Source organism: Phocoena phocoena, chromosome 11 (genome assembly GCF_963924675.1).
Source record: "Phocoena phocoena chromosome 11, mPhoPho1.1, whole genome shotgun sequence".
Lineage (NCBI taxonomy): Eukaryota > Metazoa > Chordata > Mammalia > Artiodactyla > Phocoenidae > Phocoena > Phocoena phocoena.
The window spans coordinates 25,555,294-25,582,121 of NC_089229.1; the positions used below are offsets into that span (position 1 = coordinate 25,555,294).

At 36.4% G+C, this 26,828-nt stretch overlaps 1 protein-coding gene across 4 annotated transcripts in view; it reads right to left on the reverse strand.

Annotated features, from left to right (window-relative positions):
• Positions 1-2,959: 2,959 nt before the first annotated feature.
• The window catches only part of VEZT (vezatin, adherens junctions transmembrane protein), a 70,601-nt gene continuing 46,732 nt past the window's right edge, over positions 2,960-26,828 (reverse strand). The window contains exons 7-13 of one of the 4 annotated variants that reach the window (XM_065886683.1): positions 25,315-25,464; positions 21,359-21,506; positions 16,247-16,578; positions 13,775-13,968; positions 9,465-9,565; positions 7,607-7,814; positions 2,960-3,993 (exon numbers count right to left, since the gene is read on the reverse strand). In XM_065886683.1, the coding sequence (XP_065742755.1) occupies positions 3,479-3,993; positions 7,607-7,814; positions 9,465-9,565; positions 13,775-13,968; positions 16,247-16,578; positions 21,359-21,506; positions 25,315-25,464 (1,648 nt within the window). In that variant the 3' untranslated portion in view covers positions 2,960-3,478. The remainder of the gene's footprint in view (positions 3,994-7,606; positions 7,815-9,464; positions 9,566-13,774; positions 13,969-16,246; positions 16,579-21,358; positions 21,507-25,314; positions 25,465-26,828) is intronic. The other 3 variants (XM_065886681.1, XM_065886682.1, XM_065886684.1) reach the window with 3 other exon arrangements.

The following is a 26,828-nucleotide window of genomic DNA, read 5'->3' on the forward strand; positions in this document are numbered from 1 at the left end:
GTGAAACGTATCAGAATTTGATTCTTTCTATACTTTAACATTAAAAGCTTTACTGTTTTTATTATGTGAATCAGAATATTACTATTTATTTTTCAAGAAAATTGAGTTTAAAATTTTTTAACCTATTTTACTAACATATTTACTAAGTAGTTACTAATATAACCAGATCTTGTTTTCCAGCCTCAAAAGTTTTATTTCCTTTTTAACTATTGCTGAGAAGTCAGAAGTTGCAAACATCATTTAGCAATTCAGAGAATTTGGGTTTTGCTGGAAAAACTCCCCATGATATTATTCCATCAGCTGCACTCAAAGCTTTTAAATGATGGTTCTGGAACTTAAACCTAGATCTATCCTTCTGTATTAAACCCTTAAACCCATATTCTTAAATTTCCTTAGTAATTTGCCTTAAATGTGTTTCTCCTGACTTGCTTGTCTTCAACTTCAGAAATCAAACTTGAGTCAATCCATCAGTTCCTAATGAAATATATTCACAAGTTGTTAAGTACAATTAATTTTAATGAGGTCTTAACTTATGAAGTCAGATAAAAACAGACTACTTGTGAAAATAAGCAGCAGACTGCAAATCAAAGACCAGCAAGAATCTCGCCCTAGATAGGCCAGATATGTAGACTTTTACTGAAAGCTGGGGGAAAAAAAGGCGGGGGGGGCGGGATTTAAGATATGATAACTGTCACCAGATCATTTACTGCCATGACTTTCCTAATGGTAAGCAAAGGGCAAAAATCTTGTCTTCAGGAGTGATCTAAATGCCTCTTTTCATATATTCTTACCTTAAGTACTAGTTTTAAAATAAACGATGGAAACGTTCATATTAAAAGCTGTTAGGATATTACTCCTTACAAGAATTATTCTGTCAAAATACCACTGTTAAATTTGGAAAGCACAATTACAAATTTTCCCCACAAAATATTTTCCCCAGAGGGCTTCTTTTGGACATAGGGTGGCAGCTATTAAAACCAGTCACAAGCCTGATAAGAAAAAGTGAAATATTATTTGAAAAGTAACAAGAATATCTAGTTATATTACATGGACTTATTTGTTTTATTTCCTAAGGTATTCATGGCAAGAAGAATAAAGTCCTAGACAGAAGTTCTTAGATTTTACCAAGTATAAACATCAGCTAGGTCTCATTTCAAAATGACCAACTAAGAATAATTGGGAGTATGGTCCCATATCTGTATTAAAAAAATAAGACCTACGATTTATTCTAATGCAGGTGGCCCCATGAAAAAAACAGAAAAACAACGACTTTTAGACTATTATAAGAGAAAATTAGGAATTTTCACAGGGAAGATAATATTTTATCTCGGAAATATTCTAAAAGATGACAAATTTTGAAAACTACATAAAAAGAACATTCAATTAAAATTCCAAGATCCTTATTTCATGGTTTCAGTAAGTAGAATTTTCATGGAACTAAGTAACAACCAGTGAATAAAACATCAGACTGGAAGGTTAGGAATTTCTGATTAAAATCAGTCTTTCAATATTAAAAAGTATCACCTTAGAAAGCATTAAATAAAACTGATATAATACTATGCAGATATTTTCCCCAAGCTGGTATAATAAAAATCATATATAATAAAAGAATTAAAAATTATTAAACTCTAATTCTTCTTATATAAGGTTACAGATTAAGAGAAAGATTACCAAGTTTTTCCATAATTCTTCTAAATTCAAGGAAAAAAGGAGTCTGGCAAACTAAGCAATTTAAAATGAAAATAAACTTTAAGCATTGTTATGTAAGAATATAATAGTCAGTTACAACACAAGATTTTTTCTTGAAATTTAGCTAACTATCTAAGTGGTAAACTAGGCCCACCCTAAGATATTGCTCCTAAGAGCTTAATTACGGGTTAAGTCCTAGAATATTTCGCAATGGCAGAATCACTTATAGTACAAAGGATCACTACTATTCATATAAAACATAACCAAGTTTTTCCTTGGGATAAAAAATAAATTTCCTTAGATTATTGAAAAATATCCCCTTTGGTATATGAAAATTTACTCACTTGAAGTGCTAAGTTACAGGAATTCAAAAGTGTTTTTTAACTCCAAGGGCATACTAGATTCACAACTTCCTTTCTAGGACAGCAGCATAAATTGAGTTTTTCCTACATTTTCCTCAAATAATGTCTATAAACTATGTCACTGCATAGGAGCTATAGGTATTAAAAAACAATATACTGGGCTTCCCTGGTGGCGCAGTGGTTGAGAGTCCGCCTGCCGATGCAGGGGACGCGGGTTCGTGCCCCGGTCCGGAAGGATCCCACATGCCGCGGAGCGGCTGGGCCCGTGGGCCATGGCCGCTGAGCCTGTGCGTCCGGAGCCTGTGCTCCGCGGCGGGAGAGGCCACAACAGTGAGAAGCCCGCGTACCGCAAAAAAAAAAAAAAAAAAAACAATATACTCATGGAAATATCACTCTTTGAAACTGTAATCACAACACAAAACAGATGAGATTGGACGATTTGGAAAGCAACTCCTTTTAAGAGGTAGTTTGTAAATAAAGTATTAAGGAGACAAGGATGCTTTCCAGGAAGCCGACAGGATGTTTCCAGAATCTTATTAAGGTGGAGAGGTGTACAGCTTCAGGCTAGAAATCAGCAGCATGGTGACCTGCTTGTGTTAATGGCACCCATTATCTCTAGGCAAACTGATAAAAGGAACGGTTTTTGCAAAGTTGAGGATGAGGCCTCAGACTATAGGGATCCCACTTTGATATCATCTCTTTTCTTTGCAACAAGAACAGAAAAAGATAAACACACAAAACTGAAAGGGTAATTCGTAAAAAGGAACAATGTGTTTTTTTAAAAGATCATTTAGAAATCTTAAAATTAACCACTGAATACACATACGAACAAGGAAACATAAGACACGTTATAAGCCAAGTAATTCTGAAACTACATTTTAGTTCCAAACCCCAGTACACATCAATTGCATGAATTCAATTTTTTTTTATTCAGAACGTGTATCTTTGTTTTAAGACTGGTATAAACAAAAATAAAATACAAACAACTTGTTACTGACATGATAGCTGCAGTCATTAACTGCAAGAATACAGTAAAAAGGAGCCATACTAAATGTTAATATTCTTGCAACAGAATTACCCCAGTCATTTTATGGTAGTAAATTCTGGCAAGAAATGATAAATTCATTTGTTATTAAAGATACTTAAAGAATTTCCAAGATCAATCAGTTGTGCTGAAAATAAAATAGCAGTTTATTCAAAAGAGCCCTTACCTTTCTCTTATTTTCCTAAAAGATCTGCCATTTACAGGTAAACTACTATTTTCAGATCAGCTGTTCAAACCAGGGTTCTTCCTGTAAATTCACATCTTAGCTTTAAATATAGTAAACTTACACTCATTTTCCCTTTCCAGTGGAATATCTAGTCTTGAAGTTAAAACACTTTCACAAAAAAGAACAATTTAAAATCCTTAATGGAAATCTTGGTTCTTACTTTTCTTCTACCTCATTTTCATTTTCTTGCATTATTTGTTCTTCTTCCTCATCACCAAAAGTCTGTTCCTGCATGGTAGTAAAGGAGAGAGATCTAGCAGCCACTTCTGCAGCGAGGCCAGCAGTGAAGGTAAAATCCGGTGACAGCTGTAGCTGTGCCAGCCTCTGCTTGATGGAGGGCTGCAATGAGGCCCCGTGGGTTGGGTGGGCAGGGGCCAGGCCACCTGCATCAGCCTGCTGGGACTCATCTTCGCTCTCACATTGGTAATACATTCTTTCTTCAGCTCCTTGGAGGAAGACTTCATTTGCAGAATTGTCTTTATTTTTACCATCTAGAGGGTATTCACATAAATACTCAGTCCTATTACTTATTTCATTGTCGGTTGCAGAGGGTTTATTATTTTCCTCTTCAGTATCATTTTTACAAACTTTCCCCATATCTGAATCCACTGATGGTTCTGAATTACTTATGGGTTCCACTGGGTCTACAGGACACAAGGATTTCAACACAGCTTCAAAGAAAAAAAACAAAGAAAGAAAGAAAGAAAGAAAGAAAAGAAAGGAAGAAAGAAAGAAAGAAAATAACTAAAAACCCAGCAATGATTTAAACTTTAATTTAAACTCCCAGTAGTTTTTTCTTATAAAGAACAATAAATAAATAAAAGCTGAATAAAACTTGCCAGTAAATCAATGTATATTTATAAAACCAGAGAACTTTATGAGATAAAATGCCTAAGATATGAAATGAGATGGAGTTTTGATGAATATTTTACAACACCTCACATATCTCTTATTCAAAATATTAAAGCAGTGGTTCTCAAGGTGTGGCCCTTGAACCAACAGCATCCGTCAGCATCACCTAGGAATTTGGTAGAAATTCAAATTCTTCGGCTCCATCCCACACCTACTGAACTGGAAACTGAGTGAGGACTGGCTATGTTTTACAAGCCCTCCACTGGATTCTGATGCACACTAAAGTTTGAGAACCACTGTACTAAAGAATAAGCAGCATGGTTTTCACTAGTAGTATGTCAGATCAAACACCTAAGAGTAATCCAGGTAATCATCCTATCATCAACACATATATATTTACAAGTTAAAACAGCATGGGAAAAAAAAATGCAACATACAATTCAACTCACTTGCCAACCACCTAACAAGACCCTGATGAAAATAAAGGCAAAACTTGTACACATTTTGTAATGCCACAGAAAAATATAAAATTAAATAAAACCTGCATTCCAGATCAACTACTGTACAGCGTAATACATAAATATTATATCCATACGGCAGAAGTTGTCCTTTCAAGGAAAATGAAGTTTTATTTAGCCCCTCTTGATGTTAGTAGGCAGTGGGTTGCTTGCTAGGCAGTCTCTCCTCCCATTATGAGGGGTTAGTACAATACAATATGTTATGAAGCATGACGGAAGAAAGAAAAAGCACGTCTTGAAGATCTGGCGTTTATTTAAAAAATAATTTTGTAAAACATGTCCATTTCCAAGAAACAGGTCCCTAAGCTGCAGTAACTCCACTAGAGAAGCAGCAACAACAGAAAAAAATGGCCACAGCAGGTTCCAGTGTAGAATTTCCCTCTCTAATTCCATTCGGAGTTTACCCCTGTAGGCAGAGACGAAAACAACTCTGGAAGATGTACTGAAATTTTTCATGGGCAAAGCATTTTAAGGTTTCAGCTTTTTATTTATTTTCACAAACTAAATTAGCATTATTGCCTTTTCAAATGTAAACTATGGAAAACACATACCTGAAAAAGAGATACATTTCTCTCATCATTATATCTTTACCCATACTGTCAAGAAGATAATTTTAAAGCCACATGAAGAAAATACTAAACAATAAAAAAGGATATAAGTTCACATACAATGTTATTTTCAGATTTCATGTACAGTGTTAGTCTATAAATCTGCTAATTCTTAAAGAATGCAACATATATTAGAAGTTGATTGATATTCCTGATTATTGTTAATTAAATGGGGGCAGGTTAATCTGTATAATGCATCAACTGACTAGTGTGTTAACTGTGTTAGAATATAAACCTTCAGGAGTATGGGGATTTTTGTCTCTCGATCTATGTGCTAGGGATACAGCAGTAAACAGTATCTTAATATCTACTTGTTGAGTGAGTAATTTACTAAATGAATACTGTGGGGGATAATAAAGCCCCTATTTAAGACCAATTTAATTACAGAAACAAAAAAAAAATGAACGCATAGGAAACAACAGTGTCTAAAATATAATACTCTTAATCTCTGATTTATGTAGGCCATACATATATGGACAAGCAAGTTTCAGGAACTCTGTTTTTACTGCTGCTTCTGGGAAGTTCTTCATCTACTACATGCTTTGCTGCTCAAGATGTCCTTTCATTTCACTAGAATGCCCCCAGGTGTGAGGGTCCGTAGGGGTGGGAGAGGTGGTAGGACTGGAGCAGTAAGAGGGGGACTCATGGAGGAGAGACTGGTGAAGAGGACAGCATTCCTGGTAAAGGGATCACCATATATGTGTTTCATTAATAAAAACAGCAACCATCATCTAATTAGATAGATATAAATAGAGGAAGATATCTATATTAGAAATAGTGGGGAATATAACTGGATGATGAACTCATGATGGAGAGGCTCAAAACCAGGAAAAGGGGTTTAGATTCAATACAATTAGAAAGGGGGAACCACCATAGGCTTTTAAGATAGAGAGCTATTATCAGTGTGCTGTTTGAGAAAAATCTAAGTAGCTTTCAAGGATAGATATAAACTATCCTAAAAACTTAGAAGCTATGTTCTAAGAATAGCTTAGAAGAAAAAGGTATTGAAAATGCAGGTCAACTAAGAGGCTATCACAATATACGACCATAATCTTATGAGGACCTGGGCTATGAAGGGGGCCAATGGGAAGAAAGAAGGATAAAATCAAGAACTGGGGGTTTCCCTGGTGGCACAGTGGCTAAGAATCTGCCTGCCAATGCAGGGGACATGGGTTCGAGCCCTGGTCTGGGAATATCCCACATGCCACGGAGCAGCTAAGCCTGTGTGCCACAACTACTGAGCCTGTGCTCTGCAGCCTGTGAGCCCCAACTACTGAAGTCCATGCACCTAGAGCCTGTGCTCTGCAACAACAGAAGCCACTGCAATGAGAAGTCCGTGCACCACAACGAAGAGTAGCCCCCGCTCACCACGACTAGAGAAAGCCTGCACGTGGCAACGAAGATCCAACACAGCCAAAAATGAATAAATTAAAAAAAAAAATCAAGAAGTGTACATCTGGACAAAGGAGGATGGTAGGGCTCCTAAGAGAAGAAAAGAGAACGAGGAGGAACCTTCCAGAGTATAGGTAATCTATATACTTCTAGTGAAAAAGAGAAAAGGAAGAGAAGGCAGTTGAGTCTGAGGCTCTACATACTCTAAAATGGAAGGGAAGTCCCACTCTACCTTCTTAGAAATCCATAGGAATTAATTCCTGAATTACGAATTAGCTAGTTTGATATTGTCAAGTACTAAGCTTCCCCTCTTTCCCTCTCCTGCCTCCCATGAAGTTCGACTAAAGAAAAGAAGGGTGGTTAACATAAAGAAGTTTAAGGGTAATCTTAGGTATTACCAGTCATCCAACTTTGTCCGAATCCAAGTATGGAGACAGCGTGCACAGAAGCATCTCTGCTTCCCATCTACTAAAGTGCTCAGATCAATTAAGTAACCTAATGATATAGTTAAGGCCCTAGGTTTTAACTCATTTGTTTTAATAGTGAACATAGTTATTAATTTTGTGTTTTATTAAAGTAATTATAAAATAAACATAGGACAGAGTTTAGAATCTCAAATTCACTAAATTTGAAAACATCAATTTATTCACAACTCACTACCCATTTCAAAACAAATTTAGTAAAAAAAATCAAATAACCGATGAAAAAGTCTAATTTCGTATTCCCAATCTGATTATATACCCACTCTTTTATTGATCAAATTAATTTTGTGTCTAGAAGAAAAAGTACTATACTTACTGGTGGATCCCTAAAATTAAAACCATAAGAAGTCTATACCTAAAATAAGATTTATAGTTCAAGAAAAAAGAATCCCTTACATTGAAATAACGTTTTACTCTGAAGTCAGTGCTTACCATGATCACTAAATAGAAGCTGCTTCCACTTCTGCCTTTCTGCCTCTGATGCTTTAAATCCCAGCACAGATTTTAGTTCTTGGAGTACCCTCTTGGATTCTTCATGCTCACGCTCCTGTCTCTCTCTGTCTTCTTGAGACAAGTAATAAAAGTCATCCTTTCTGAAATCACTGTCCATATCAATATCATCTACGTAAGCTTCTAACTCCTGAAAATGAATAAAAGAAAAAACACTGTACTTCGAGAGGACAATTTTCTAGTAGCATTCATTTACTTGCACCTATTGATCTCCAAAGATTAAAAAAAATGACTCCTGGCACAGGTCATTAAAGCACAGTTGGGCGAACAAAGCAAACATAGATAAATTGAAATCTTAAAAAAACTTACCTGATACGAAGAGGGTTGTGGATGAGAAGTTTAACAACTTCGATTGTTATTTTTCTACTCTGATACCATTCTATAGATCTAGTCAAGATTACAGCTTTAGCTTTGTCAAAACCAATCAAAATTAGCAGGGCTGGTGGTTTGGGGAGGTGGTCAGGTATGTTAGTCTTCTTTGGTAGACATTTGTGGTTCTTTCTGACTTCCCAGCAAGTTTGAACACTATTGCTAGGATTGGGGAACACCTCATCTTATGGTTCTCCTTATCTCTAAGGGCGAGGGTAGGATCCTTGCTTACTCAGCTTCCCTTGCAGTTATGGTTAAGGAAAATGAGTTGAGATCCTCTAATCGGGTGTACCTGGATCAGATCTGATTCAGAAGTTTGTTATAAAAGAAATAGGCATACTACCAAATGTAAAATAGATAGCTAGTGCGAAGCAGCTGCATAGCACAGGGAGATCAGCTCGGTGCTTTGTGACCACCTAGAGGGTGGGATAGGGAGGGAGATGCAAGAGGGAGGAGATCTGGGGATATATTTATAGCTGATTCACTTCGTTATAAAGCAGAAACTAACACATCATTGTAAAGCAATTATACTCCAACAAAGATGTTAAAAAAAAAAAAAAAAGAAAGAAATAGGCATTTTGAGGAATCCATTCCGGCAAGGATGGTGGCAGATCAAGTTTCCAGAGGTAGAGGTTCTGAAGATAGTTTTTATTATTCAACATTGATGGAGCAGGTGGCAACATCTGCACCCAGTGACTTAGCAGTGATGTTGCCACTGGAACAGTTCTTTTGAGTGATTTTGGCTGTTTACCCCAGCCTGCTTCAAGCCTGATTATCTGGACCCTGAAATATTCTGTCAGCTATGTAATGTTTTTAAACAAATTTCTTGTAGGTTAAACTAAGTAGGGTTGGTCTCCCTTTGCAATTAAGAATACTGAATAGGCAGTATGACCTAAGGAAAAGAAGCCTTCTTCAGAATGAGCAATCTGTTGTCAACAACTAACACAATCATTTAAAAAAGTATTTTATAAAGGGTATAACATACATACATGCAGCCAAATGCACAAATCTTAAATGTATAGGATTTTTACATAGGCACAGGTACTGGTAAACCACCACTCTGATCAAGATAAAAACATTTCCAGCATCCCAGAAGGTACCTTTGCTAATGTACTAACTTATAATGCATTTCATCACTTTTGAGTATTTACAAAATGGACAATTAGATATAAACAGGAAAATGTGTGGGTAGATTCAATGGATCCAAATTCAAGGCACTAAGAACTAATGATATGATATAAATTCAATACATTGTATTGTGATTCTGAAGTTCATTAGAAATATAAATTCAAAAAAAAAAAAAAAAAGAAATATAAATTCAACAACTTATCCATGTCACTTACAGAGAAAGGTGGGTAAGTTATGTACGTGAAACTCTTTAGGGGAAAAAAAAAGCAATTTTCACTCTTACCTGCTCCTCAGGGATTGGATCCTTGTCTGCAATGTGTAGAGGAGGCTGCATCAAAGGTACCACAGTACAGTGTGGGTTTTCACATGCCATTTCAGGTTTGCCTTAAAAAGAAACACAGAAATGAGTGAACATCTATTAAAGTTAACAAAAGTAATACCTATAGACTTACAATTTAAGTTAAACTCTTGGAGAAGAAAAACCTGTTTTTTCTCTCCCTTTTTCACCTTACCATAGTATCTGTCACACAGTAGGTACTCTAAATACTTGCTGAACAATCAACTTTGTTCATTGCACAGAAACAGGCTCAAGACAGACAAACTGTTCCCTACAAAAAACAAACTTTGATCTTGTACTTCGCTTAAACTATTTTTATTCTCAGGAGCAGTTAGGATTGGAAATGAGTTTCACAAGTAAATAGATTGAAAAGATCACCCAGGTGAGCTTAACTTTAATTATTTAAAATTGGTGTTTGGCATCTAATCTCGGGGTTACTTGGCCTCATGTCCAGCTCTCTATCTTTTATCATTATTTCTCTACTTTCAAGAAGCAGGGGTTAAGCCTCTAGGTTTTTACCTTTCAAGAGTAATGATAGATACATGGTTGGGAACAGAGCTGGGGGGACTCTCAGCTGGCATGGGCTGGTGTGGTCAAAGCAAGCTAGGCTGGGGTGGGAAGAACCTTCAGTAGGTGTGAATCAGCAGAAATGTGACTTAGCCCACAGCAGCAGGCGATTGGTTACATACAAAGGATTGAGTAAATAAGTAAATATATTGAAACTAATGACAGCCAAGCTTCTCATAATCACAAAAGGGAGGAACAAATAGAGAGGGGGGAAGGCCAGAATAAACTATGTGGTATTAGAATTGAATTGGAGGTATTGGTATGAACTCATGGCTTACAACATATATGGATAGACAGATACAGAAATAGAGATGGAGTGTATACATGTATATACAGAGATGTATTTCACAGCTCTGTACACTGAGAAGTGGTAAAAGAAGTAACATCCCAATGGCTCTGAGCATACCCAGCACCTAGATCTTGGTTTCTAAATGTCATTTTCCATTAAAAGGAATGAGGGCTTCTTGGAGACAAGGCTGATGTTATGGCTGGAGGCAGGGAAAGTATGAGACAAAGTAAAGAAGTGCTCAAAGAATGATGGTGACACGAATCACCTTGAATGGGCTCCCTCTGGTCAAACTTTGGACAACCTGGGCAATAATATAACATAAAAGTAACAAACTATGATCTACTGAATAAAGTAAGAATCCATATATCCACACACAATAAGTAAATAAGTGGAAAGGGGGGGTGATGCTTAACCTTAAAATAGAGTGTCAACTAGTAAGTGTAAATGGAAAATGGAAGTAGAAAATTACCATTTGGCAACCATCACAGTAATACCCAATTCAAGCAAGAGCTATCAATGGATGCTAAAACTAGTGGGTGAAAAAATTTTAAGCTAATTTATTCTATTCACTCATAAAATTCACTCTTTTTTGTATATACAATTTTATGAGTTTAGACAAATTAGAGTCATGTAATCACCTCTACCACCACAATCATGATACAGAATAGTTCTATTACGTCAAAACATTTATTTATGCTGCCTCTTCATACCCTACTCCTCCCTCCATATCCAGCTCCTAGGAACCATTGATATGTGTTCCCTGTTCCTATTAAATTTTATCAATTTCAGAATGTCATATAAATGGAAGCATACAATATGTAGTGATTTGAGTCTGTCCTCTGCTGATTAGCATAGTGCATCTTCCATCTTATTAAGGTATCAGTAGTTCACTTCTTTTTCATTTCTGAGTAGTATTCCACTGTATGCGTGGATATAATGGCTTACCTATTCATCAGCTGAAGGAGCCTTGGGCTATTTCCTGATTTTGATGGCATACTACGGGTATGTAAAAGAATGTGTGTTTTTCAAAAATGTGAACAGAACTATTTAGGGGTAATGGGGTTTCAGGTCCGTATCTTACTCTCAAATGGTTCAGAATAATACCACCAAAAGAATTTAAAGACAGATACACAGAGAGATAAAGCAAATGTGGTAGAATGTCAACAACTGGGGAATCTGGATGAACGGTACTTAGAATTATTATTCTCGTGATATTCCTATAATTTTGAAATAACTAAAAAAAAAAAAAGATATGGCAAACCAAAAGCACCTGCTTCTTAAAAAAATTCAAACGAACAGTTTTATTTAAAGTTGTGTAGCCAAGGCTACTATGGGCATTTTAGTGAGAAAAGTTTGTGAATACTTGTATCTTATTTCATGTCATTATCACCTATGAGCAAAAGCCACATACACAGAGGCCATCATGAAATGGCTTATCATCTGCCCAATGATTTGGAGACAATTTTAACAATCATGTTTGAGTGACTAAGATTCAACATCTCAGAGTATGCCAAGGGAGGGGTGAATAAGATGGTTCAGTGGTCTTCTGAGTGTTTCTATTTATGGAAAATACACTTAAAAGCTCGAGTCATATCAAAAAGTTTAATATGTATAAATATTTGCACATACTAAAAATTCTTGGCAAATTTATCCTTTGGAGAAAGAATTATTCACCATTTACATTTGAGATATAAAGGAAATCTATTGGTAGTATATCGGTAATTAGCTTAACATTTCCTTTGAAAAAAGTTAACACTTTTACTATCTAAGGACTTAGTTTGTTTAAGACATTAAAGTATTACAGATCTATCTGTAAACAAAACAATGACTAACAGATGATAAAGCATTACTCACCTTTGGCAGCAATACAATTTTTATACATAAATCTGATTAACCTCATAATAAGGTTCCAAGGGATAAACATGGTATTGACTTGTAGCATAAGTTTAAAGATTAATATGTCAACCATTTACAATGGAATTAGTGAAATTAGTAAAAACAAGTATAAAATCTGGGTCCAAAGGAAAGCAGTTTTGCCGAAAGTTTCAAGACTGCCTTTTTACCTAGCAGTACAAGGCACTCCGATGTTCCTATTAAATAACGGCACATTTTAATACATTTTCTTTTTTTGTAACATCTTTATTGGAGCATAATTGCTTTACAGTGGTGTGTTAGTTTCTGCTGTATAACAAAGTGAATCACCTACATGCATACGTATATCCCCATATCCCCTCCCTCTTGCATCTCCCTCCAACCCTCCTTATCCCACCCCTGTAGGTGGTCGCAAAGCACCAAGCTGATCTCCCTGTGCTATGCAGCTGCTTCCCACTAGCTATCTCTTTTACATTTGGTAGTGTATATATGTCAATGTTACTCTCTCACCTCGTCTCAGCTTACCCTGTCCCCTCCCCGTGTCCTCAAGTCCATTCTCTATGTCTGTGTCTTTATTCCTGTCTTGCCCCAGGTTCATCAGAACCTTTTTTTTCTTTAGATTCCACATACATGTGTTAGCATACGGTATTTGTTTTTCTCTTTCTGACTTCTTCACTCTGTATGACAGACTCTAGATCCATCCACCTCACTACAAATAACTCAATTTCGTTTCTTTTTATGGCTGAGGAATATTCCATTGTATATATGTGCCACATCTTCTTTATCCATTCATCTGTTGATGGACACTTAGGTTGTTTCCATGTCCTGGCTATTGTAACTAGTGCTGCAATGAACACTGTGGTACATGACTCTTTTTAATAACAAATATGCAGCTAACATAGCATTTGTATATTAATTTTTTTTTTTTTTTGCAGTACGCGGGCCTCTCACTGTTGTGGCCTCTCCCGCTGCGGAGCACAAGCTCCAGACGCACAGGCTCAGCGGCCATGGCTCACAGGCCTAGCCGCTCTGCGGCATGTGGGATCTTCCCGGACCGGGTCACAAACCCATGTCCCCTGCATCGGCAGGTGGGCTCTCAACCACTGCGCCACCAGGGAAGCCCTTGTATACTATTTTTAAATGACTGACGTATTTTATCTTAAAAGTAAACTGAATTTCTGGCCCCTGATTACCAAACTCATTATTACCCTAACTGGAAAAGAGTTTCTGGAAGTCCTAATAATGGAATAATATTATTAAAATCTATTTGTTTAATTAATTTTTTTAAAAAGGAGGTATATGATTCAGGGAACTTTCAAAGCATATTCATTTTTTATTTACAAAAATAAGAGCCAAGACTTTATATTCAGTGTCAATTTGTACATATAAATTAACTTTTTTTTAGTAAACTAAGTAATTTTGTCAAGTCAGTTTCATCACATAGATAAGAAGTACACCTAATAAAATCTTACCAGAGAAGAATAAGCATATCTGATAAGGGTACGCAAAAGAACTCTCTCATAGGTACCTTTTTTATCTGTGTTTCTTCGTAGCAACTTGTCCACTTGAGAAATGGCCTCTTCCCAGCAATTGTTGCTCGCTTGAACATGGGGCTGAATCAACTTTAATTTCTGTTCTAGGATTTGATAAGCTTCTGACACTAGTTCTTGTGTTTCTTTAGTACAAACAAGCTTTTCGAGTTCATCTTCAAAAATTATTACCCTGAGTAATAAAGAAAAACAGCAACAGATTTCTAAACTATGAACTGAAATGTATAATTCGCAAGGTTGATTTAAGAAATAAGTTTATAAGATGAAAAAAGCTCTGGACATGGAAGGTGGTGATGGTTGCACAACAATATATATGTATTTAATGCCACTTAACTGTATGCTTAAAGATGGTTAAATGGTAAATTTTATGTTATGTGCATTTTACCACAATTTTTAAAAAAGCTTATAAAGAGTATTCATACATTTATTCAACAAGTATTTCTTGCATACATACCAGGCATTTTACAAACTGAAAGGATAAATTAAACCCATTTCCTACTTATAAGAAACTTAACCCAAATCAGGGAAATTATACATATACAATATAATATTATAAAAAATTAAAATTAACATTTTATTTCCATTCCAAATTAGGTCTAGAGAGTTGAAGAAACTTGCCCAGGTCATAGAGCTGGTAAGCTGTGAAGCTGGGCTAAATCCAGGCACAAAATGACTGAGAGATAAAGACAGGCTTATAAGAATTCAGAAGAGGGGGAAATTACCACCAGCTATGGGTATAGACAGGGAACAGCTAAGGAAGAGGTACTTCTGAGGCAGCACTGAAGCATGGATAAAATCGGAGCATGTACAGAAGACGAGGAAAGTCATTCTAGATGGTACATGGGGAAAGGCACTTATACAGTTTGGCTGGACTGAAGGAAAGAAGTGAGAAATAAAGACAGAAAACAGCCTGTAGTCAGGTTATGACAAACCCTTTCTGTAGAATGTTATACAGACTTTAGTCTAAGCTGTTATAGTCCAAAATCAGTGAAAATTTTCAGATAAGTAAGAAAGCATATATATGCCTCAGAAACACTAGAGGCCAGGAGAACAGTTAAAGGGTTAATGTCCTAGGGTAGGCAAGCGAGAGTGGGAATAGCAAAGGGGACAAGCGAGAGGGAGGGATGAAACACAAAATTTTTTAGATAACACTTTTAAAAGTTGTATGTGGCAGTGCTAAAGGGCAAATCAGATATGATGGTTTGTGACTGGTTTGCTCTCTAGTGAAAGTATTTTGAAAGGTGACATGTAGTAGCATACATAGAATATTTCATTTTTAAATAGGAAACATACTTCCCATGCATCATTCATAATCCCTGACCAAGGTAAAAAGCCCTTCTTTATCATTTTCATGTCCATCCAGTGTAGCACTCCTCCTTCTCGAGCCACCTTCCCTCACGCTAATGCATTCCATTACTCCCTGTATATTTCTGATTCTATTGCCAAACGTTAATTCTTTATAGACCCTGGCTTTGCCTAACACAGCCTTTCCACTGAAATCTCTCATGATGATCCAACTTTTGCCACCCACTCAAGTGAAGATTGCCTTATCTCCCATTATTTCCTGTGGGAGACAGGGTTTTCTTAGAATGGCAGCAACAGACCACTGGAACATCCCTGCCTCACAGTTTCTTAGTTTTACCCTATGCTGTAATCTTTACATCAAACTTAAATACCTATCTCAGACCTTGAACTGATGGGTAAAAACTTCTCTTCTTAAAATGTCTTTCTGAACTTAATTTCCTATCCTTGTGCATCACCTCCTTCTTCACTCCAGTAAATTAGCTTTTTGATTTTACTGAGACTTCAAGTCCTTTTGGCCCATTTTCTTATCTTACAAAATCAATTGCTGCCCTCACCCTTCTACTTCTTGCCTGGTATCCAGGGTCAAGTACATCAACTACAATCTTCTCAACTCATTAAATTCCTGTGACCTTCCCCTGATTACAACATGAACCCAATCGTTCATTTGATCCAGTCCTATACTATGACTATCTGTTACAGAAAAATTTCACTGAAATGACTGGACCCTACATTTCACTAAGGTGGAGTATCAAACTATGGATTCTACATGTTTATTATACAACTGGGGCCAAAAAACTTGTTCTATGCTATAGAAAAATGTCCAAACCTGCTCTGATTTATTCAGAAAAACAGCAACAGTTTTCTCATCAACTGTATGTAATAATACTTCTCTGCTTTTGTCCTATCTTTCTAGGTTTTCTGTTGACATCAGGTAAAGTAAAAACTATATAAATGGCTCCCCCAAATTACAGTACTTACAAATCACTGTTTGTCTGCTACATTTGTACCTTTAAACCATCGTTTAGACTGCAATGTCTCAATTTTGCTGCTGCTTTTTAGCTAGGACACAAGCCAACGACCACAATGGCACAAGACTGAAGCTTGCTAATCATGGGGACATTTCCTTACATGGCTTCTAAACTTACTCATTCAGTAACGCTTTCAGATGGAGCTGCAAGCTGCGTACTGCTGTGTGAACATTATTCAGTTCTCTTGACTTCTGCTGAGTTTTGGATAAACGCTGGGGTACTGACTGGTGCTGAGTTTCAAAGTACCGATAGAACTCATAGCTGCGCTTAAGCTCTTCCAAACAGGCAGAATGAGCATGAGGTAGACCTTGAGTCACATCAGATAGAATATGATGAGGCAAAAGTGCTGGAGTAAGTAAGGGCCCAGGAGGTGAATTAGCCGTAGAAAGTAACAGGGCTAACCGCCTGAAGAACTCTGAACTCTGTGCCACCCAGAGTTGGAACAAAACCTAAAAAAAAAAAAAAAACAAGAAAAAAGGACTAGATCAATAAAAAATATTGGTCAACATTCAAAACAAGAAAACAAACTACAGATTTGTTTATCTTAACTTCTGGTTTAAACTTTTCACTTTATTCTAAGTAATGAATATAGCTGAGTTTGAACTAACTCTAAGAGTAGCCAAGAATGTTACATCAAATTATATAGTCATGGCAATGGGAACTTCTGATCATAATATAGCAGCTAATACCAGTATATAATTTAGTACAGTTCTGTCCTAAAAGAGAAATGCTGATGGAATGAGACACAGCTAATTAGAAATGAATGTTCTTTGATGAATTATTTTAAAAATGTACACAGGGCTTCCCTGGTGGCACAGTGGTTGAGAGTCTGCCTGCTGATGCAGGGGACTCGGGTTCGTGCCCCGGTCCGGGAAGATCCCACATGCCACGGAGCGGCTGGGCCCGTGAGCCATGGCCGCTGAGCCTGCACATCTGGAGCCTGTGCTCTGCAACGGGAGAGGCCACAACAGTGAGAGGCCAGCTTACCGCAAAAAAAAAAAGAAAAAAAATGTACACAAAGGAGAAAAGGAGACAGCAGGAATGATGGACCTATGTAAGTCCAAAGAAACAACTCACTGATGGAGCCAGAGTTTGGGCTTCAAACTATACCATTATTTTGGCCTAGGAAATAGCTAAGAAAAAACATAAAAATCAGTCCCAGAGTGATCATACTCAGGAATGTGTGGCATGAGAAACTACAACACACATTCTCAAAAAAACACCCGGAGTCTGGCAGCAAAGGATTCCTCCAGATAGTACTATTCAAGAGGACAATATCAAACAAACAAATATAATCGAGTCTGAACAGGAGTTAGCAGACAAGAAAAAGAGGATAATTTACCACTCTGGATAATTTAGATTTCAGTTTTTTATAACCATGAAAATGGACATTATTTAAACTGTTTTATTAAATGAATTTTAAAATTATGCAAATAATGAATTAAGATAATTTAATGTAAACCTATTTTACTATTAACTCATTTTTTTTTTAAGTGAGCAAGGCCAAAATTCTAAATCACTGAAGATACACTATCTAGGGGTTCTTAAATATAAATACAAGGTATCTCACAAGTCTTCTTATTTAACCATTAAATTGTTACTAAAATGATTTTCTTTATCCTTTAGTTTTTAATTCACCAAGTATTTCTTGAGCACCTATGATGTGCCAGGCAGTACTCTAGGTGCTGATAATACAGCAGAGAACAATGAGTAGGTCATGTCAGATGCAATTTAAAAAATCAGATAACATTTATTAATCACTTACTCTCTCCCAGGTATTGGACTGGCAAATATTTAATCCTTTAGTGATCAGCATTATGGTTATCTCATTTTATGAACACAGAAACAATGACTTGCTCAAGTCCACATTAGCAGTCAGGTGAGAGTCAAACCTAGAAAGTCTGACTCCAGGAGGCCCACTGTTTCTTTTTGCTGCCTGTACTTTGGGCAAAATATAATCCAGGATTTAACAAGCTTTTTAAAAAGCATAAAGAAATAGGGAAATCACTGAGACATCTTGATGAGTAAACAAAAAAATAAGTTAAAAGGGAAATTAAGAAATATGACCATAATTCTTTCTCCAAATCCTTCTTAAAGAGTAACAGCTATTACCATTTTGGGTTAACCAGTATACAACAAGCCCTGTTGTAGGTATTTTGTATGTTTTCTCATTTAATCTAACACCTTGTAGGGCAGGTATGGTAACTTCTTTTTACAGATTAGCTAAGTTCAAAGAACAACTCACTCAAGGTCAAATGACCAGTCAGTGTCAGGGCTAAAATATAAACGTATGCCTGCTCAATTCCAAAGTCGCTGCTTTTTCATCATTAAGAATCTCCCAAATTGTTCTTTGAAAATAAACTTTATTTCCATCATAGAGTAAAGCATGGTCATGGTATTGAATTTGGAAGTAAATGGAATTACCTATAGTGCAACCACACTAAAGAATAGCTATTGGTATATTAGTATTTTCTCATGGTCTTTTTCTAAACACAGAGTTACTAAATATATATTTATGTATCCTGATTGTTTCACTGGTTTCTCCAAGTTTTTACAAAATCTTCATAAGCAAGTTGGAGCTGGTATACAATGGTTCACCATGTTGGACTTACTGTGATTCATGCAACTATTCCTCTACTGCTGCACATTCAGGCTGTGTTCCATTTTTCACTATCATAAGCAAAACTAATAAGCAACCTGGTATATAAAGCTTTAATATATTTGAAATCATTTCCTTAAGAAAGATTTACAGAAGTGGAATTACTGATTTGAAGCATATAACATTTTTAAGGCACTTTAAATGTCAAACTGCATTCTGAAACAAACTTTAGGGAACTAAGGAAACCAGTAAGAAAACTATTGTAGCAGCCTCAGTAAGAATGATGGCAGCTGGGACTAGAATGGTGGGAAATGACATGAAAAAAAGTGAATGAGTTTAAAATGTATTTTGAAGGTGGAACCAACATAAAAATCTACTCATAGCTTATACGTGAAGGGTAAAAAGAGGGATAAGAAGGATAGTGCCCAGGTTTCTAGCTTAATAAGTTGTATGATGCCATTTATTAAGATGGGTTAGAATGAGGTTAAAAATAAATCAAGGCAAATTTCAAGTGACTGGAAAGAAAAACAGGAGAACTAGAGCTTTTATGTGGATCTGAAAATTTTAAAGATGTAAAAGTTTATACGGTTCAAAACAAAATGAATCTTGAAAAATATGCTGTAAACTACACTTGCACTGATTTCCATGGTATCAAGTGAAGTTTAGAGGCTAGAAATAAAAAAATATCGAAGTGGAGTTTGCTAAATACTGAAAAGGAAGTTAAAGACATTTGGCTTGACTTTTTAAAAATACTACTGGAATCTTACAATGCATAGTTAGTTTTTGTTAAGATGCTTTAACTTATGTTTTTTCATGTTATTTTTTTCTACTACTAACTCCAAGGGAGTTCATTATATGAATGTACCATAAATCTCATTACCAATCTCAAATCACTGAACTTTTAACTCGTTTCGAAGATTTGCTGCTGTAGTAATATTATGAACATATATCTTTGATTACTTCCTGAGATGAATCTGAGCTTAAAATTGCTGGCGTAAAGGGTACATACCTTTGTGAAGAATGGTATTCACAGCTAAAGTGAAGCAGTTTATACTTTGACCACTGGTGTGAGGTCTCAGAATTTTCACTGACAATGAGTATTATCAACTTTCAATATCCTTGGCAAAATACTAGTAAGGCTGAAAATTTTTATCACATTTATTGGCCATTTCTGGTTTTTGTGAACTGGCAATTCACACACCTGACCTATCTTCAATAGGTTTCACATACCTTAGTGCTCTTCATATAGAAAGAATTCAAGCCCTTTGTTTATAAATCACTGCAATTTTTCCCCTGAGCTTATTTACATTTAAAGTATACAGCATTTGGGGCTTCTCTGGTGGTGCAGTGGTTAAGAGTCCATCTGCCAATGCAGGGGACACGGGTTTGAGCCCTGGTCTGGGAAGATCCCACATGATGCGGAGCAACAAAGCCCATACACCACAACTACTGAGCCTGTGCTCTAGAGCCCGCGAGCCACAACTACTGAGCCCATGTCCTGCAACTACTGAAGCCCACACGCCTACAGTCCGTGCTCAGCAGCAAGAGAAGCCACTGCAATGAGAAATGAGAAGCCTGTGCACCGCAACCAAGAGTAGCCCCCACTTATCACAACTAGAGAAAGCCTGCATGCAGCACTGAAGACCCAATGCAGCCATAAATAAATAAATAAATAAGTAAACAAACAAACAAACAAAACAAGAATCCATCTGCCAATGCAGGGAACACTGGTTCGAGTCCTGGTCTCGGAAGATCCCACGTGCCGCGGAGCAACAAAGCCCATGTGCCACAACTACTGAGCCTGTGCTCTAGAGCCCACGAGCCACAATTACTGAGCCTGCAAGCCTAGAGCCCGTGCTCCACAAGGGGAGAAGCCACCACAGTGAGAAGCCTGCGAACCGCAACAAAGAGTAGCCCCCGCTCGCCGTAACTAGAGAAAGCCCACGTGCAGCAACGAAGACCCAATGCAGCCAAAAATAAATAAATTAAATTAAAAAATATATATATATACAGCATTTAAAGTTTAGAAGTTTAATTCTTATGTAGTCAAATATACCCTTTTATGTGGTTTTTAATATATGAAAAAATTCTTGTTCCATATAAGAATTTTGGAGATTTTCCAAGGAAAGATGCTGATCTTGTAGGTTTTATACCCATGTTTGTTGAAACAAATGGCTAGTAAATAAAATCACTCATATATTGGGTTCCTACTAAACTCATTTATCTTCAAACTCTAATTTAATACAAGAAATGCCTACAGTAAGAATTTAAAGTATTTCAATATCAGAACATAAGGATCTCCGCTATTCATTCATTGATTCATTTATTTATGGCTGCACTGCACAGCATGTGGTATCTTGGTTCCCTGACTGGGGATGGAACATGTGCCCCCTGCAGTGGAAGCGCAGAGTGCTAACCACTGGACCGCCAGGGAATTCCCACTTTTCATCCAATCTTCACAGTGCTGTCCCTCTTTAAAGGCAGTTTCAAAAACATTAGTAAGGCTATTATGGTAATGGCATCCAGCAAACAACAAAAGAAACAGGTGCACCATTTATATTCAGAAAGCACAGGCACAATCCAAATGCATCTATCTTTTCTTCAGCCCTTCCCATCCATGAATGGATTACCTTCAATGCAGGCAGGCTGAAGCCATCTGTAAGGTTATGTGCTTCTTCTTCTGAAATCTGCTCTTCACTAAGTCCAAGGCCCAGCTCCTTAAAGGGCACCACACAGATGTAGTTGGTTACATTGTCACTCTCAGAGTTCAGGGGGTAGGTTAAATTAGGTTAAGGCAATCAACAAAGCCTTTTCATTAAAGCATAAAGAGTACAATAAAACTGTCCAAAATTACCTTTACTTATCTTTGTTCTGAACTTTGAGGAGATTTACATCAGTTTTTTAAAAAAGAAACTAATCTTAAAATCTAATATATTAATATACCTCAAATCTTACAGGATACTTGAGAATAAAATGTCTTTATAGCTGGAGAATTAAAAGTTCAACTCTTCACAAGCGCTAAAGTGCTAATTTAGTTATTTTTCCCATCTACCTTTTGAAACTGTATTATGTACTTTATTGTATCGTGGCTCAGGCCCTCACCACTCTACAGCAAATACTTCCTCTTTTCCTCCAAGTCTGCACACTGCAGGACATCATTACCTGACCGTTACCTGAAAACATAAACTACTGATGTAAGTAACACTAAGCCTGTTCCATCAAGGTTGTTGACATAGACTGCTGCTGTTTCTGCCTTCCTCTTCCTCATGCGCATCTATCAACATTATTATGTGATTTCCTCCTCTTTCATTGTTTTTGTAAAGAATTATATCCATACAATTCTTGATATTTGAACTCTTCATGCATTTATAACATATCCCTATTTTGTCGTATTATAATAATCTTTTGATATAGTACTAGGCGGAATCTATAAATATTCTACTTGTGAGATTGTTTTTTATTTGGAACTAGATTATAGTATCTGCATAAATAAAATGATGTACTGTAGCTTTCTATCTAACCTTTTCTATGGTCTGAAATAGCTTTTTTTTTTTTTTCTTTTTTGCGGTACGCGGGCCTCTCACTGTTGCAGCCTCTCCCGTTGCGGAGCATAGGCTCCGGACGCGCAGGCTCAGCAGCCATGGCTCACAGGCCCAGACGCTCTGCGCCATGTGGGATCTTCCCGGAGAGGGGCACAAACCCGTGTCCCCTGCATCGGCAGGCAGACTCTCAACCACTGTGCCACCAGGGAAGCCCCTGAAATAGTTTTTTTTTTAAACTACAAAATCATCTGGACCAGGTAAACATTTTTTCATTCACTTAGTTTTTGAATAAGTAATATATTCAAAGGATTAAAAATTTATAAGGTATTAAGGGGTATAGTAAAAACTGCTTCCTACCTCTATCCCTTAGCCACCTAGTTCACCTACCCAAAGGCAAAGGCAATCACTGTTACCAGTATCTGGTGTATACTTCAAGATATTTTATGGTTATGTACCTACATAAAAGGAAATCCAAATATAAATGTGTGTGTATGTGAGGATATATATATATGTGTATATACACATTCACACACTCTTATTTATCCCCTCATATATACAATCCCTTCTATGCACAAATGGAAGGGTAGTATAAATACTGCTCTGTGCACTTCGCTTTTTTTTTTTTCATTTAACAACATAATTTGGAGATCATTCCACAATAGTGCATCAAGACCTTTTATCACTTTTTTACAGCTGCACATTTTCCATTGTTTACATATATAACCAGGTGCTTTCTTTTTTTTAATGGAATTCTTTTTATTTATCTCCAGTGTCTGAATTCTTCCTAGGTCAGTTTTAGAGATTTGTGTTTTGATATGAAATGATCCATTTCTCCCTACAGTTTCAAAGTTGTGGCCACAAAGTTACAAAACTATCCCCTTACAATAACTTTAATTTCTTGCTCTGTTCTCATTACTAATCTTGTATATTTCTATTCTTTTTACTTTGATCAGGCACATGAGGGTTTATATAACTTACTGGTCTTTCCAAAGAAATAGTTGGTGGATACTTTTTTAATTCCTTAAGGTTTCTTATATGGAGAATATGATCCGGCCCCTGCCTACTTCTGAATCTCATCTCATACTCTGACTCCCAACTTACTGTGCTGCAGTCTTCGAGTATGATGGTCCTTTTTCTATACTCCAATCATACTAAATTCACTCCTGCCACAAGATCTTTATACTCGCTGGTCCATCTGACTGGAACTCCATCTCAAATCTAAGTTTAAATTGTAGGCCTTCCCCTATCATCCAATCAAAAACAGCAACCCACCAATCACTCTCTATCCTATTCCCCTGGGGTTTTTCCCCTTTATAGCAAATATGTGAAAATATTCTGTTCAGTTTTTATTAATTATATCATCCACTAGAAGGCAAACTCCATAAGAACAAGGATCTTGTCTATCTTGTTCACTGCTAGGTTCCCAGTATCTAGATAAGTGACTGGCCCACGGAATTCATACCATCTGCAATCTTTGTTAGGGCCCTCTCAGCCCACCTCACTCCCAATCCCTCACTAAACTATAGGCTCCCCGAGGCAGGGACCATGTCTATTATGTGGACCACTGTATATCTAGTGACTAGCAAACTGCTTGGCATAATATTCACTGAATGAATAACTACTTGCAGTTACCATCCCACACTGTCATATCTCTATTTCCTTCTATATCTTTTCTTCCTTCTACTTGCAATGCACACTTTTATCCTCAAGGTCAACTCCTACTCATTCCTTGAGGGTCAACTCAGGTGTCGCTTCCCTGAAAGCCTTCTGTGTTTTCACAGAAGTCACAGGTCAAGTACATTGTCCTGCTATGCTGGAATGCACCCTGGGTACTTATACTGTATTATGAATATCTACTGACTACACTCAAAAATCTTTAAAAGTAGGTAGTACAGGTTTTTGTTCTGTCTTCCTAGCACATTGCAGGCAGGTATTTAGGTAGTAAACAAATTGAATAGACAAGTTCTTGACTAAAATGAAAGTGCTTTCTCCCAATTTCCAAAGAGGTAATACAGTACAGTATGTGTATGTATGTATGTGTGTGTGTGTGTATCTAGATATAGTAAATCTATACATATATAGAAAAGGTTTAAAGTCCTAAGTCCTACAGTCAAGACACAATTTCACCTCTTACTAACTGTGTGACACTGGGTAAATCCCATATAAAGTAGAGATTTTATTTAGTTTTCTCATAAAGTGGAGATAAGAAAATCTAGATGGAAAGGTCTGTGTAAGGATATAATGATAGAACATAAAGCACTCTGTAAACTTTTAAGCATTATATTTATCAGTGTTACAGTACTCAGCATCCTGAAGGTACAAAGTAGTTTTTGTATCCCATTTACTCATAACTTACCTAACTAAATTTTAACTAAAATAAAGATCTTATACACTTTTATTTTCTAACAGACCTAATTTCCTGACTTAGTAAATTTAAGAGACAGACTTATTGTCATGCAGTCTTTAAGTGCTTATTATATACCGGACACTGCCTAAGCACTTTATATGCATCAATTCATTTGGTCTAACAAAAGCAGTCAGGAAGATTTTGTTACTATTGTCAGTTTACCAATAAATAAAGCAAGGTACAGAGAGTGAAGAAACTTGCTTATGGTCACCTACACAGTAACTGATTCAGCCAAAATTTAGACAGCCAATCTGACCCTAGAGCCTCTGTTTTTTGAAAGAGGAAGGATTTCCTGTTGCCAGTTTATTTCCATGTCATGACGCAAATTTGTCATGTTCAGTAATTTGAAAAAATGTCTGACCTAGAGAAGCCAGGTTCTTTTGACTTTATTCTTTGGACCAGTGAAGGGAGGGACTTCAAGTGTTTTCCCTGTTAAAAATGAGCCACATGAGAGCAGAACTTTCTTCCTGTCTATTATTGTCATTCCCCTAAGTTTTAAAATAGAAGTGATGATGGAAATCAGCTTCAAAATAGGCAATTTTAGTTTACAGTTAACTTTTATAGGATGCAGCTATGATATCTATATTCAGGACTCTGGAAACATTGATTATTCTTACATATAGACAGAAAAGGATATTTTTTCAGCATATATAGGGTAGCTAGCCTTGCTGCTTGAAAGTTGGCTCTTACAGTTCTGTAGACAGCTTTCCGAAGACCGATGAGATGCTGACTGGGATGCTGTCCAGCTTTATTAAATGGGCAAGCAGCACTGACCCTGTCAAGCAAACTTGAAAAGTAAAATGTGATACAACTGTACAGGTGTCCTAAAGTTTTTGTTTTCTAAATCCACAATTCTATTAAACTTAGGAAAAAAAATTCCTTTTTCATGATTTTCATTAGAAAATGCTTATAAATATCCCAACTCAGGTCTCATAAATAGATATTTCCCTGACACATATATAGCCACCAGAAAAAAGACAAATGAAAAATTAAAATCTCAAAGAATAAAGGCTTCCTCTGATATGGGGAAACAACAAATTTTAATTGAAATATAGTAGAACTGTAGGAATATTTATGTAAGAAACTGTAACTTTTTGATATAGACACTCTATCTGCCAGAATATACTAAAGTGGTACTACTTTACATTTAGTTTTCAAAACCTATGTCTACAGTAAGTATGAAAGCCTTAATTATAAACACTTTCACATTCTTAATATGCATTTACATATGTTCATCAATCGTATTTTTGGTCATTTGTACAGAACAATCAAATACTGTATAGAAATACATTCTGTACATTCATAAAAGTAGGGTAAAATGACTTACCCACCTGCAGCCACTGGCACTTACCTACTCAAAATGAAGTAGGGGACGCAGAAAGATAACAGGACCAGTGGCCAACAGGGGAATGCAAGTAGAAAGGCAAAGTAAGGGTTACTACGTAGTAGCATAGCTACTCTCAAAACTGTTCAAGAGGAGGCACATTTCATAAGCACTTTTCCAAAGACAAATGGGGAGTACCTATTTGCAACAACACCATGTAACATATTATGCTTTTATAAATGAAACTATGAGTGATTTCATATTACATAGTTTTCCAGACAGTAAGTTTTTCACCTAACTAGTAACCTCCCCTAATAGTAAAACAAAGTATTTGGAATTTATAAATTTCTTACACTATAACCACAAATTTGTAAAATAAGACATCTAACTCAAAACTTAAAAAAATGTTAAACCAAACTAAACATATTCAGGCATTAAAAATCTATAAAAAACAGGACAATGACAGATAGGCTTATTTTAAAATAAAGAAATGAGGCAAAGCAGGGTTAAATTATTTGCTAGAGAGGAAAAGTTGAGGCAGAATACAACAGCACTAATATTTTCAATATATGGACACTATTGTTTGTATTCCATTTTACTAACTCAGTCTTGAAAATATTTCTAAAAAATTATGATTCAAAATTTATTATTCCTCATAATTTTTTCAATCCATTTTCCAGTTAGATGGAGACAAGTGAAGTACAATTGTTCCAAAAATTTTTCTGTCTGTCTGCATTTGAATAGACAGAAGTCATAATCCAGAGGGAAATCATGCCTAACGGGCCCATTTTAGCTCTTCATGCCAATTCTAGACATATGGGTAAAAG